This window comes from Phytophthora infestans, genomic scaffold, assembly GCF_000142945.1.
Source record: "Phytophthora infestans T30-4 supercont1.116 genomic scaffold, whole genome shotgun sequence".
NCBI classification, from domain to species: domain Eukaryota; phylum Oomycota; class Peronosporomycetes; order Peronosporales; family Peronosporaceae; genus Phytophthora; species Phytophthora infestans.
The window spans coordinates 164,560-178,295 of NW_003303643.1; the positions used below are offsets into that span (position 1 = coordinate 164,560).

Sequence of the window (13,736 nt, forward strand, 5' to 3'; positions counted from 1 at the left end):
TAGATTCCGATCCTCCACCCACTGAGGAAGAGTCTACATTAGAGGTCGTTGCAGCAGATTTGATGCTGTAACCCTACGTTAAAAACGACGGCCGAGACAGATAGCCTGAATCCGACGATCCGCCAAGCTTGCAACGAGAAAGATATGCGATCGCGTAGAGCCGCGATTACGGATCCAACCGTTGTTGCTGATGCCCGACCCGTGTACGTGGATTATGATTGAGATCGGACGAGCGGAATCGAGGTGGTGGAAGAAGAACAAATTTGTTACCACGAAGGCGGAGAGCTATTCGCGGAATATATCGGTAATGACTTGGCCATAATCCTAGTATTGTGGCTGACAACGGGAGAAGTGAAGATAGAGGATATCTCGCTATATCCAGACGCAAATACAGCGGCGGAAGACGAAAAGCTGCGTCAGGGGATCTGCAAGACTCGTCATCTGCTGATACGCAAGGGCAATGGTTTATCCCCTTCAGCATGCGGCGTCAGATGTGACATCGATGTGGGTGATGCCAAACCAATCGCACAGAAAGTGCGGAAGGTGGCACCTTCATTTTTAAAGAAGTTGTCAGATCTGATAGAAGGTTGCTGGATGCCAAAATCATTCACTTCTCGACGTCACTGTGGGTTTCTTCCGTCGTGATCGCAGTCAAGAAGAACAGGGTAGATATCCGACTATGTATTGGTTATCGTCTGGTAAGACTTATGATTTGCCTTATGTCTCTCATCAATGAGCTGTTGAAAGGTCTCGACAAGGTACTTTAGTATTTGTCGTTGCGTATGGCAAGTAGATTTTGAGTGGTGACTATAATGGATCGAGCTCGTGCGATCGTGGCGTTCATCACTCCGTTTGGTCTTTTCGAATGGAGCCGGATGGCTTACGGTTTGACCAACGCCCCTTAGATCTATTAACGTATCATCGACAATGCGCTGTACGGGTTAGCCCGGTTCCCAAGATCGAACGAAGGCAACAGCGGTACTGACCCTTTTTGAGGAGAGACAACACGAGATCTGGGTACACCGTCTTTGTTAGGTCGTAGGTCCTACATCGACGACATCCTAATCCCCGCGGAGTCGTGGGATTGATTATGTGAACGGGTCAAAGACTTACTGGAGGCGTGTAACAAGTGGAATCTCTTGACAAGCGTGGTGAAGCGCTACTGGGGTATGCGCAAGGTGGACTATTTCGAACATCAGGTGGCTAAAGATGAGCAAGATCCGAAGGATCCGACCATGTTAACCAATCTCGAATTCCCGGGATCACTTTGAGCGATGCAATCGTTCCGGGGTGGTTTGAGCTACTATAGTCTTTTATTGAGGACTCTTCTATCTTCGCGGCTGTACTGTACACACTACGAGAAATGAACTTTGCGGCGATGGCCAAGCCGGATGTCCGGATCAAGATTGACAGATCCTGGCCTCCGATGTTACAGACCTGGATTCGGTGGATCTGGATCGATAGTCCGATCAGAGGAAGGCAGCTGTGAATATTCCTGATCTGGAGGAAGACCCCCCCCCCCCCCGACGGCGTCGAATCCCGATGGGTCCGAGCGCATCGGGTGTTCACAATGTTGAAGGACAAGATCGCGACAGCTCCGAGCCTTCGGCGTTTCGATCCAGATTGTAAGCCATGGTAATCTTCCACGCCTGTGATTGGGCTATTACGGCTATTCTAGCGGAGGAACATGACGGGATCTACTATTCAGTCACTTTTGTCAGTCGAACTCTCAAGCCGAATGAGCTTAGCTATATGGTGTTAGAGAAGGCGATTCTCGCACTTTTACGAGTTCTCGATCATAACTACAAATTTCCTGTGGGACGATCCATCACGAGCGTGACTCGACACTCGACTTTGGCCTGGTTGCTCAAATCAGCTGGCCTTCATAGTCGTCTAGGTCAGTGGGTAGCCCTTCTGCCGCCTTGGACTTTGGAGATCATTAAGTGTACGCATGGGTAAGACGATACCGTAGGTGTCGTTGCGGCGTGTATTACGCCGAGATCCGAGGTGAGCGGTGTGTAGATCCGGATCGCGCCCAGAAAAAAAGCCTAGACGCCGGAGCCAAACTCCGAGTTTGACAGTACGACCGGATGAGGATTTGTACGTGATACCTTTTGACGGATCCGCCTGCGTGAAACGCGGCGGGGGGCGCTTACATCGGGATCTTGTGGAAACTACTAGAATGGACCGCGGCCCAGGCCAGATCTGCGTATGCTAAAGATCTTACGGGTTACCGAGACAGAATACCATGAACTTTTATTGGGCCTTGATCGGCTGGATGAAGTGGATTAGAAGCGGTTGGTGATCTGCGGTGATTCAAATCGGGTGATTCGACAAGTCGGAGGTGAGATCGACTGCAAGGAGCAAGAATTGACGCTACTGAAGCAGAAGGGGATGAATCCGATAAGACAGTGGCCAGATCACGATCAGGTACGTATCAAACGTAATTGGAATGCCAACGCGGACAGCATCGCCAGTGCAGTGTCGCAAAATCAGTACGGGGTGGAGGTGGACGAATAATCCAGCTACCAAGATCTCGAGACGTTGGATCGGCTGGAATAAGTCATTGTGGCCCAATGTGGCGATCAAGTGATCAATATCTCAGCTGTATCAACCCGATCTAGAGTCATGGCAGACCAACCCCTCATATCTTGCAGGACGAGTAAGTGGAAGAAGTCCTGACCGACCGCATCAGGAAGGTCAAGGGTGAGGAAGCGTGGACCTTGAACCTGAAGAAGTATCTGAACGGAGATGTGTCGGATCTGAGCAGAGAAGAGGCCAAATAGTACAGTCTGGTCGTAAGCGACTACGAGGATACGAATAATCTGATCTAGAACCACCCTCCTACAAGGCGGACAGGCAAAGCTTGCGATGGATTGGTACGATTGGTGATGGCCGAGGCGCTACATCAAGATGTTCTATATCACTCTATCATGCCAGGCTTGAAGGTGGACATCACGGGATAGGTCGCAAATGCTAACGGATCCGGGAACGTTTCCAAAAGGAAGATATTTACAAGAGCGTACAAATGTGCGTCGGTGAATGCGTGGACTATGAGACAGGCAAGGGTCGACCGACGATTTCGGGCAAATTACCGGGGAATGTATAAGCGACGTATCAACATCATATCATCGCTATGGATCACATTCCCTCACTACCCAAATCCTAAAAAAAGAAATACCGAGCTGCTGATCTGGGTCTCTTTGCCGACGATGTGAACACGACGGCTATATCGCCCAGGAACGCTCAAACAATCACAGACCCTATGAGGAGTGCATTTTACGCCGATTTGGAGCCAGTGAAATGGTTCGGCTTGATCGTGAATCAGGGTTTATGCCAGATTTCTTACGCGCATTTAGCTACCTGGGACAAAGACAGCGCGCCACAATGGCGTACCGTCCACAGACCAACGGATCTGCGAAGCGAATGGCCCAGACGATCACGAGAGCGCTGAAAATCAATGTCCAGGATCGGGATCAAAAGGATTGGACGAATACGCATAGTGTGTCACGTTTGCCATCAACAAGGTCCACGATCAGATCCGGGGTAAAGCGCCCTTTTATTTGGTACATGTGTGGGATCCCAGATCTCCTATGGAGGCTACTATTCCGGTGGGCAGTACCAGAAGGTGAGATCGGGACCCAAGACGATGGCTTTACCAGATCCAGAGATACAATCAACAGACCAGGTCACAAGTGAATCAGCGGATGCGGGAGGCGATTGCAGATCGCGCAGAGCGGCATAACGAGGAGGCTTGTCCTCACCAGATCTCAACAGGATCCCGAGTACGGCTGTACCAACATCGGGTAAAAGGAGGGTACGCGCGAAAGTTGGCCCACCTCCGGCAAGGACCACTCTGAGTGTCGGATAAGATCGACAAGCGCACGCGGTGAGACTCCAGATCCCTGGAACCGGGTACCACTTGTCCCTGATTGTGCATGTCTCCAAGTTGAAACTGGTAAAGAAGTACCCAGAACGGCCTAAGATCCCGACTACGGTGGATAAACGAGATCGAACTGATTTTGACGTGAGCTTGCTACCAGATGATAGTTGGACTTCAGATCTCGGATCCGACGAGCTTGAGGTGGAAAGGATTCGGTCGGGCAAACGTACGAGATACGGTCGGATCTACCGTGAGCGCTTGGTACATTGGCGTGGATGTGACGAACCAAGCTGGGTAGACGAAGCAGATCCAAACTGTGGAGCTCTGTTGTACGAGTTCTTGCGAGACTGCACCAATCGAAGCCGGTTAGGTGTGATGCACCCTCACGAGGTGTAAGCCGAAGAGAGCTACCGACGTGGACAGGACGCGTTGGGTAGGTGTGTGGAATGATGTAGATCGGAGGATGAGTGTTGATGTTTATGCATAATGACACGCACGAAAATGACAAGTGAAGATGGAGATCTGAGAAGGAGAACGCGGATCCGGGACAGGTGCCCGGGTCTCGTAGTAGTGGGCAGGACCCAGCCAAATCGGAAAATGCTGGAGGTGTCGGATTGAACGCTTTAAGCAAGCGAAGATCTCAGATCAGAAGCTGTTTAGGACAATTGGAGGGAAGCACATGGACTACGAAGGTTAAACGGCAAGATGACAAGTGCTATCGGAAACGACTACCGTGGTTAGATCTGAGGGAAAGAAGAAACGGTGGAGCAAAACTGACGACCGCAGCTGGCTACTTGAACTTGGGGAAGATCCCGATCCCGATACAGGGGTGGTCGATGCGGCGGATATCGCCGCTCTGACGTTGTGGAACTTACCCGCCACCCGTAGAACCCGATTCACAGGATGCCGGGATAGATCACTGCGGAATAGGGCTCGGCGTGCCTGCCTCCCGTAAGGCTTTCAGCAAGGAGTCGGCACGGGGCGATTGAGAGTGGGATCCCCAGATTCGCTCGGCGTGATTCAGATCCTGGATACCAGATCACTTTGTCGGCACATGAAGGTAGGTGGATGAAGAAGTAATCGAGGTGGATGGCCAAATCGCATCACCCTTCATGCATCGCGAAAATCGACTACTAAGACGTTCTTCCGCATAGATCCGGCGTGACTACGACGGTTGCTCCGCTTTGTATCGAAGGCAGCCATCCAGGGCGAATCCTGCTGCTTGGACTTCGAGATCAGGAATCGGTGCGAACTCTCCCATTTCGCGATGAGATAAAGGGTATCAAAGGATAGACGACCCCCCCATCGACATATTAGCTAGTAGCTTGATTTAAACCCGCCAAATCCTTCCAGGTTCGGCGGCTCGAAGCGCCACAGTACTGTCTCGCCGGGATATCGGCTGCGTCCCGTGAGAAGATCCCGCCCGGATGCAGAGGGAGTTTACGGGAAACAGCCGTGATCTTCATCGACACCATCGCCACTTTGCTTAACGTTTCCACCGCCCAAGGCATTATGTCAGCTGCACCGAAGATCCAACGCCGAGATCGTCCGGGCACCGACGCGTCTTCTGGACTGAAGGGCTCCTATGGTAACATGATCGTTGGGGCTTTCTTCGCTCGCCGCTTTCTCGATCGAGATCGGGAAGGGGGGGGGCAAAGGTAGAAACCGCTGGAGACGATCTGGCCGGAGAGGATATAGCAGGAGAGGACCTTACTGGGGAGGATTTCGATTGAGATGCAGAATCAGGTTGGCTAAGATCGATCAAAGGTGGATCGACTGCTAGATCTTCGAATCCGCTGGCCCCAGATCCGGCTTCCAGCCGGATCTGGGGCGGAATGCTCGTGCAGCCTCGTCTCTTAACGAAGCCGAGTGAGAGCACGCCGAGTATCTTCTTCCAGTCCCTCGTCCGCCATCCGGGAGTCCTCCGGGCCCTTGGGGCTACCGTCATCTCCATCCGTCTGCTCATCTTCTTTCGAGTGGCCTAACCTTTCCATTAAACCTTGCTGTTATTTTTGGGCAGGGCGTTAAATCTGCCTGTCGCCTTGCTTTGGGGATCATCTTTAGCTTCGTCTTCATCTGCATCCTCAGAGTTGCTGAGTTGGCGATCCCTAGCTAACGGCCTCTTACCCCTGGCCTTGGACCCAATGACCGCAGATCCACAGAATCCCAGACTGCTGGTATTGGGATCCGGATCCACAGAATCCCAGACTGCTGGTATTGGGATCCGGATCCTCGAAGGCACCCCTGTTGTCTTCGATCTCCCAGAGATGGGATCGGGAGCTTCGTCACCCCTGCCTCGGTCAGAACCTAAAGGTGACATGCAGACTTTCTTAAAGGAGCGATAAAATCTCGAGTCAAATAAAGGAGAGAGACTGCGGCGATGCTTGGGAGACACCAGATCTGGACCCAGCTCAACAGGATCGACGATCCAGATGAGGATCTGGAAGGCGAGGAAGAAGTTTGAGAGACCGGAAAATTTGCAGAAGGGCCAGATCGGAGGAAGCCCGCGGTAGCTAACGCCAAATCGCGGTTGGACAGTGATCGTGGGGATTGGGCTCGACTGAGCTCCGGAGTGGCCGATCCAGCGGTAAGGGAGCCCACATATTTCGCGACTGACTGCGCCAGTACCGAATTCGGAACCTCCCTCTGAACTCGAATCGGCTCAATGGCCGCGGAAACGCGCCTCAGCTAACTGCTGTAGAGCGAGATCCCGCTGGTGCTGTGTCTGTCGATGATCGTGAGCTAACTAGTCGTGATGACGTTGGATATCGGCGAGCTGTGGCTCCAACGCTTGGGATGCTTCTTTGGTGGCCTTCAACTTGTCAACTGCGTTAACAAAGCGGGTGAATTCAAGATCCAAGAACTGAAGCCGAGAGCACAGATTAGTATTCCGCTGACGGATCGTAAACTTAAATCGGTCTGTTGACGAGCAGCATCACCTCGAGCGGCACTGTCCTCTCGCATTGGACCTCAATGATCGTGATCCAGTCCTTCAAGCTCCGGAGATCCGCGCCAGCCTTGACTGGTACATCGCTAGCTATACCTTGATCAGCAGCCAACCGAGTGGCGCACTCCTGCGACTCACACAGCCCCGTTAATGTCCAATCTGACCTTAACCAAATCGATATGGCTGGAACTTAAGAAGTTGATCGATGATCACGCGTAGCAGAGTCGCCGTGGGTGTTTCCACCGGACACAGACCCACCATGGCCGAATTGGACAAACGCGGAAGTTTCGATCCCTTCCAGGGCGTTCTGGAGATCGTCTCGAACCTCAAGGGTGCCATCTGACACCGCCAAGCCTGACGTCGCCTCTTCCAGTCCGCACTCCCGATCACGAACGTGCGATTAGAGTTGCTCGATCTCAATTCCGGCCACTTGAAACTCGCGGAAAGGTGGTCGTAGAAGTTTTATAGCTGATACCGCCGACCTAGCGTTCACAGCAGGCGTTGTTCCTGATCCCACAGCTCCTGGCGATGCAGATCCTGATCTCTTGGGTTTCTCAGATGTTCCCAACCTTGGATCTTCGTTGCTTGGTCGAAGATTCCCCACCTCGAATCCCCATTGCTTGGCCGTAGATTTGTTAGCGGAGATCGCAGTTTTGAACGCCACTGGCGGAGATACCTGTCTGTAACGAGGATGGATTATGAGCACCATCTTGGTTTTGACGAGCAAGATCACGCTCGTACGTCACCGTCTGCAGCCTGGCGGTCCGAATATCGACCTGGTTTAAGAACGCCCAGACGAAGGAACGAAGATCATCCACCGAGGCTGGCCGAGACGGGGGCAATTTGGAGAAAGCCACGGCTACGGGCGCTTATCCGTGCCCCCAGTCGGCGCGTTTCGATGGTGCCCTGTCAAGTGTGCTTGGAAGCTCCAATGGGAAAGTGAGAACGTTGTTGGGTGCGCGCAGTGCCACCGTTGTTCGGTGACAATTGGCGGCTGAGGTGAAGTACTTTTTAAGAAATATGAAGACGGGAAATGACTACCGGACACAGGTCTGGATTAGTGACATTGTGGAACCGAGCGCACCGATTTCGGACCCAGGAATTACGAATCAGGACGGAGGTTGTAACGGTTTGGACGGGGGCGACGATGCCAACTTGAAGATTGCAAGAACCAAATTCTCGGTATCATGAGATCTAGGATCCAAAGGAGTGAGCGAAGGATCGCGATCTGGGCCCGAGAGCTAAGATCTTCAGGATCCAGGTGAACCCATGATTCAGAAATATTTTTCCTGATGGAGGGAATTTCTGACGGGGGGTAAATCGGTGATCGGTCACGATACAATGATTGTGCCACAACCCTTTGCCGGTACAGGGAGGATGAACCAAGGAGAGAAAGAACAACTAACCAGGCGTGGTAAAGGATTTAGAGGGTAACGGACAGAGAGGAAACAGATACAGGCTTGTGTAGGCTTAACTTTAAATCAGAACTCAATTTGCACAGTACCAGGCAAGTTCCTTCTTGTCCTTAAGAGGCTAAACTACATTGGCCATACGAGCTGGATAAAAGGTTGGGAATAGCAGATCTAGCGTGAATAGTGATAATGGGATAATATATTGGTCAGATCCTACCACCTAGTGAACCTTTCTTATACACGTTCAGATCTATAAAGGTACTCGGATTTACTACTTGACCGGGTATATCTATCGACTCTCAGCTATGAAGAATCCGCCATAGGAAGCGGCAAGTCCGAAGAAAAGGGATTCAAAGGCAGGGGAACACACCCACAAGGCATCCCTACGGTCAGATTGCAGATCGAGACCGGCACCTCCTACAAGCTCGAAGGCCTAGCTTCTGATCTAGACCTACATCGGACGTATAGTAATGAGCTTACCACTCCTACTCCACCCCATCCCCGCGTCTCGCCAAGACGCTCAAGCTTCCACCTCTTGGACGTGTCCGCAGTTACCAGAGGAGCCAGCCCCCGCCCTACAGACAGTTATACAAGATGAGAAACGTTCAGCAGATAACGAATCATCGGGGACCCCCTCTGATACGTTGTCTAGGTCCTGGTGGGAAGTCGAATCCAGCAATCTCACAAACTTGCTGATCCGCCATACTACATAATCGCTTAGGTGGGAACACCTTCGAAGGTTGTCTAGCGACGCTTAAACGGCTGCTATCGCGCTTTCAGAAGTGTCGGATCGGCGTGAGGCTCGCTAAGCCTCTTTATATTAAGTCAAAGATGGATATCCTATCTCAAGAAGCATCACGGTAGGAAAATCGCGCCTACCCCCCCCCCCCCCCAAAACAGGGTTTTGCGACAATTCCTTTCTCTTAAGTCGAAGAAGGGCATGAGATAAACTGAAGCATTGAATGATTACAACCGCTTCTTTCAAGACTTCGCTACTATACCGGCTCAAAGATACCGACTTCGAAGGGGATGAGGTGACGGCGGTTAAGGCGTCCTCTGTTAGGTCTAAACAGAAGCTTGTCGACGCTCGGATACCTTAACATTTTGATCGAAGTAGGGATGTTTAGACAATACGTTTTTGCGAACGCGTGGGCGCTGGGCGGGGCGCTGAACGGAACGATTCTCCAGGAACATAATCCGAAGCTTTCCACGGAAACTTTTGAAATTTTCGTGTCAGTACTGACGAGGCGCTCAACAAAGTCGCGAAACGAACAGGATTATTGAGGGCTGCTGGTCTTGGTACTGTGTACCAGTTGTACCCATTAACTGGTCAACCTGAACCGGTCCAATACGACCCCGCTGTGATTATGGTACGTTGTTTATGCCACCCATGATTGAACGAGTAGAATGATTGGATAATTTAGGTAGTGAGGACAGTGTAAGCCCCGATAAATCAATCACTTTCGAATCTTCCTTCTTCCGCTCAAGTGTCTTCACTCTGGTCTCCGCACCAAGTGCAGAAGTCACTCCGTTCAGCCCCAAGCTTCGTTCCAACACCTCTACACCATTAACAGGTTATGAGCCCAAGCACCATGTCATCTGGCCACGACGCCTCGACCAAGGTCACCATCGACAAGTTCAACGGTGACAGCTACGCGACGTGGAACCGCTACAAGCGTGGCGTGTTTCTGACCAAGTCGGTATGGCACGTAGTGATCCTGGAGACAACTCCGAGCTTCACGGATATCCGGACCAAGGACGACTACGTCAAGGCGAGCAACATCGCTTTCGGACCGATGTTGCTCCACACGAACGCGGACTACCATAACGTGGTTGATGACTGCGAGGAAGCGTGGGGCGCGTGGACGCGCTTGAAGACGCTGTATAGTGGGTCGCAGAAGGCTGGTCACATCTACCTGAAGCGCCAACTCTTCAGCATGGAGATGTCGGAAGGCGGCAATGTCTTGCATCATTGCAACGAGGTCCTCAGCATCGGCGCCAAGCTCAGCAGCATCGGCGCCAAGATGGAGGACGAGGACGTGGCGATCTGCTTACTGCGAAGTCTCCCCAAGAGCTACGAGAACGTCGTACTCACTCTGGAGACGAGCAACGCAGAGCTGCGGTCGCAAGACGTTGTGAAACTGCTCACAAACGAGCACATCAAGCGACAAAGTGAGAAGACGGCGACGGTGAAGACTGAATACGCGGCTAAGGCGTTCAACACCGACCGAGAGTCTCGCCAATGCATGTACTACGGGAAATTGGGGCACATGATTGACAAGTGCTGGACCAAGCAGAAGGATGAGGGTCGAGGTGCTCGACGCGGCGGCAACGGCCGTGGACGCGGTGCTAACAACATCCAGTGGCGAAACGACGGGAATAAGGCAGCTATCAATGGTGTGGGGACCATCGTGGAGAGAGTGGTCCTGTCCAACGCGCCGAGCGCAAGATCGAGATCAAGAACGCGCTCTACGTGCCTAACATGAGCAATAATCTGCTTTTCAGTACCACAGATCAACAAGAATGGAAAGTGTCAAGTGGTGTTCGACTGGCACCGAGATGCAAATTTCACGCAAGGCCCTGAATCAAGTGGTGGCATCGGCGGATCTCGTAGATGGACTTTAGTGGCTTCGCACGCCTCGTCGATCAGCAAATGCGGCGACAACTGGAAGGACGGTCGACCTGCATGCGCGTATGGGTCACGCTCCAGCGAGGTGCTTCGCAAGATGCTCGACAACAAGATGATCAAGAACGCGAAAGCCTTCCAAGCCAAGCGGACCAAGTCTGTGTCGCGGCTGCCAGCAAGGCAAGATGGTCCAAAAACCATTCCCTAGCAACCGTGACAAGCGTCGCTACGACACCTTCGAGTTGCTTAACTTCGACATTTGCGGGCCCATGGAGAAGTCCTCGCTTGGTGGCAGCAAGTATTTGCTACTGATTGTGGACGAAGCCAGCGGATGCATGAAGGATTTCTGTCCGCATGCCAAATCAGAAAGCGAAGACTACATCAAGACGCACATCACGAAGGCGCAGAAGCAGTTTGGCAACAAGGTCAAGTTCGTGCAACACGACGGAGCTCGTGAGTTTGCGACTAACCCGCTTAAAGATTTCTACGGAGACGAAGGCATCGAGCAGCAAACCACGGTTCCGTATGCGCACAAGACTAACGGCACGACAGAGCGGACCATCCGCACCATCGTCAATATCGGCCATAGCACGCTGCATCATGCCAAGCTGGACAGTTGTTTCTGGAGTGAAGCGGCGATGACGGCCATCTACGTGAAGAACCGCCTGCCGTCACCAAAGATCGAGTGCAAGACTCCGTTTGAGATTGTGTACAAGTCCGCGCCGAGTGTGAAACACATGGGCGTCTTCGGCTGTCGAGCTTCCATCTTAACTCCAAAGGCGAAACGGCTCAGGTGGGATCCGAAGACTCGCGCCGGATTGCTCCTGGGCTACGGATAAGTATCCAAGGCGTATCGACTTTATGACATCGAGGCGAGGCAGGTGGTTATCAGTCGCGATGTCAACTTCGATGGATCGACCTTTGGACTTTCAGAGCCTATTTCCGATGAAGATGTCGACGACCTGGACTTCGTCTCTCTCGACATTGACAATGGCGGTTCGCGCCAGCCAGAACACAGGCAGGCGGGGAAGCGCAAAAGCCGCCCGAGTGAAGATGAATCTGCCACAAGACCGCGAACTACGCGTCATCGACCCGGCCTGGAAGAAGCAAGTGCGCCAACCAATTCGTCTTCGCGTCGAGCAGACGCAGACGAAGAAGAAAAAGCTGGAGATCAAGATGAAGAATCGACTCCCCCCGCATTTTGGCATGCAAGTGCCACCGCAGTCGAAGCTGCGGTGGACCTATCAGAGCCGGCGACTTTCCAAGAGGCGGCGAACGGCCCCGACCAAGTGCACTGGCCCAAAGCAATTCGTGCTGAGCTCAAGTCGATACGACTTCGAGGAGTGTTCCGTGCTGCTAAGCTGCCGAACGGACAACGCGCCATTGGTACCAAGTAGGTGTTCAAGATCAAGCGCAAAGCGGACGGATCGATCGAGAAGTACAAGGCACGCCTCGGGACCAAGGGCTTCAAGCAAAAGTACGGCATCGACTACACTGAGACATTCTCACCGGTTGTCAAGTACGTGACGTTGCGCATGGTGATCGCTACGGCCAAGTACTTTGGCTGGCCGCTAGATCAACTAGACGTGGTGACGCCTTTCCTGTACGGCGTAATGAGGGAGATCGTGTTTTGCGTGGTTCCCGAAGGTGTTGAGCTCGACGGTGACTTCGACTGCCTGGAATTGGTGAAGGCTGTTTACGGTCTAATACAAGCTTCGCGCGTGTTGAACGAGACCTTCGACGAGATCGTATGCTCTATCGGCTTTTAAGTTTCGGCCTTTGATCCGTGCCTCTACATCAAAATTGTTGCTGGCCACTGTGTGCTCATACCGGTCTACGGCGACGATGTCCTGGTCACCGGAAGCTCACCCGAGCTGATCTCACGCACGAAGGGCGACCTCAAGACACGCTTCGAAATGACTGACAGCCGCAATTGCGTATTCGTCCTTGGAATCGAATTGGTACACGGCCCAGACGGTAACGTGACGATAAACCAACGGCGTTATGTGGATGACATCCTGAAGCGCTTTGGTATGGATGAGTGCAAGGCTGTAGTGAGTCCGGTGGATATAAGCACTCGACTAGTTCCAAGCAACGCGGCGACCAAGGTACAAGCTCCTTTTCGCGAAGCGGTTAGTGCAATAATGCACCTGATGACTGCGACGCGTCCAGATATTGCGTACGCGGTAGGCTATGTGTCGCGCTTCATGGAGAATCCCCAAGAAGAACACGGGGTTGCGGTCAAGCGCATTTTTCGCTACCTACAAGGCACCAAGACGCATGGAATCTGCTACAAGCCCAGTGACAACATCGATTTTCGCGGATACTCTGACGCAGACTGGGCTGGTGACCTCGCGGGCCGCAAGTCGACCTTCGGCTACACATTCATGCTGATGGGTGCGCCAGTGAGCTGGGGCAGCAAGAAGCAGTCAAGTGTCGCGCTGTCTACGAGCGAACTGGACTACATCGCGCTCAGTCTGGCAATTCAAGAAGGCAAGTGGATTCATCGCCTGCTGTTCGAGATCTTAGCAGCTGCCAATGAGACTAGACCCGACCTCAAGATCCAAGAAGACAACCAGTCGTGCATCAAGATGGCTAAGAACCCTGTCAACCACGGCCGCGCCAAATACATCGACTTCAAGTACCACCACATCCGCGATGAAGGTAAAGTGAAGCTCGAGTATTGCGAGACTTCTGTGATGCTGGCTGACATCATGACGAAGGCGCTCCCAGGGCCTCGTCACATGGACCTAGCAGCTACTCTCAGCATCCACGCGTGTTCGCATTGAGGGGACGTATTCGGGGTTGCTGGTCTTGGTACTGTGTACATGTTGTACCCATTAACTGGTCAGCCTGAAATGGTCCAAT

The 13,736-nt window shown here is 52.5% G+C and overlaps 1 protein-coding gene across 1 annotated transcript; it reads right to left on the reverse strand.

The window, feature by feature from the left end:
- Positions 1 to 5,739: 5,739 nt before the first annotated feature.
- PITG_20247 (uncharacterized protein) lies at positions 5,740 to 7,814 on the reverse strand (the record flags this gene model as incomplete). The annotated part of the gene is made up of 6 exons (XM_002895956.1): positions 5,740 to 5,869; positions 6,011 to 6,163; positions 6,631 to 6,746; positions 6,823 to 6,905; positions 7,089 to 7,209; positions 7,306 to 7,814. The coding sequence occupies 6 exons, from the start codon at positions 7,537 to 7,539 to the stop codon at positions 5,740 to 5,742; spliced, it is 837 nt and encodes a 278-aa protein (XP_002896002.1).
- Between the last annotated feature and the right edge of the window lie 5,922 nt (positions 7,815 to 13,736).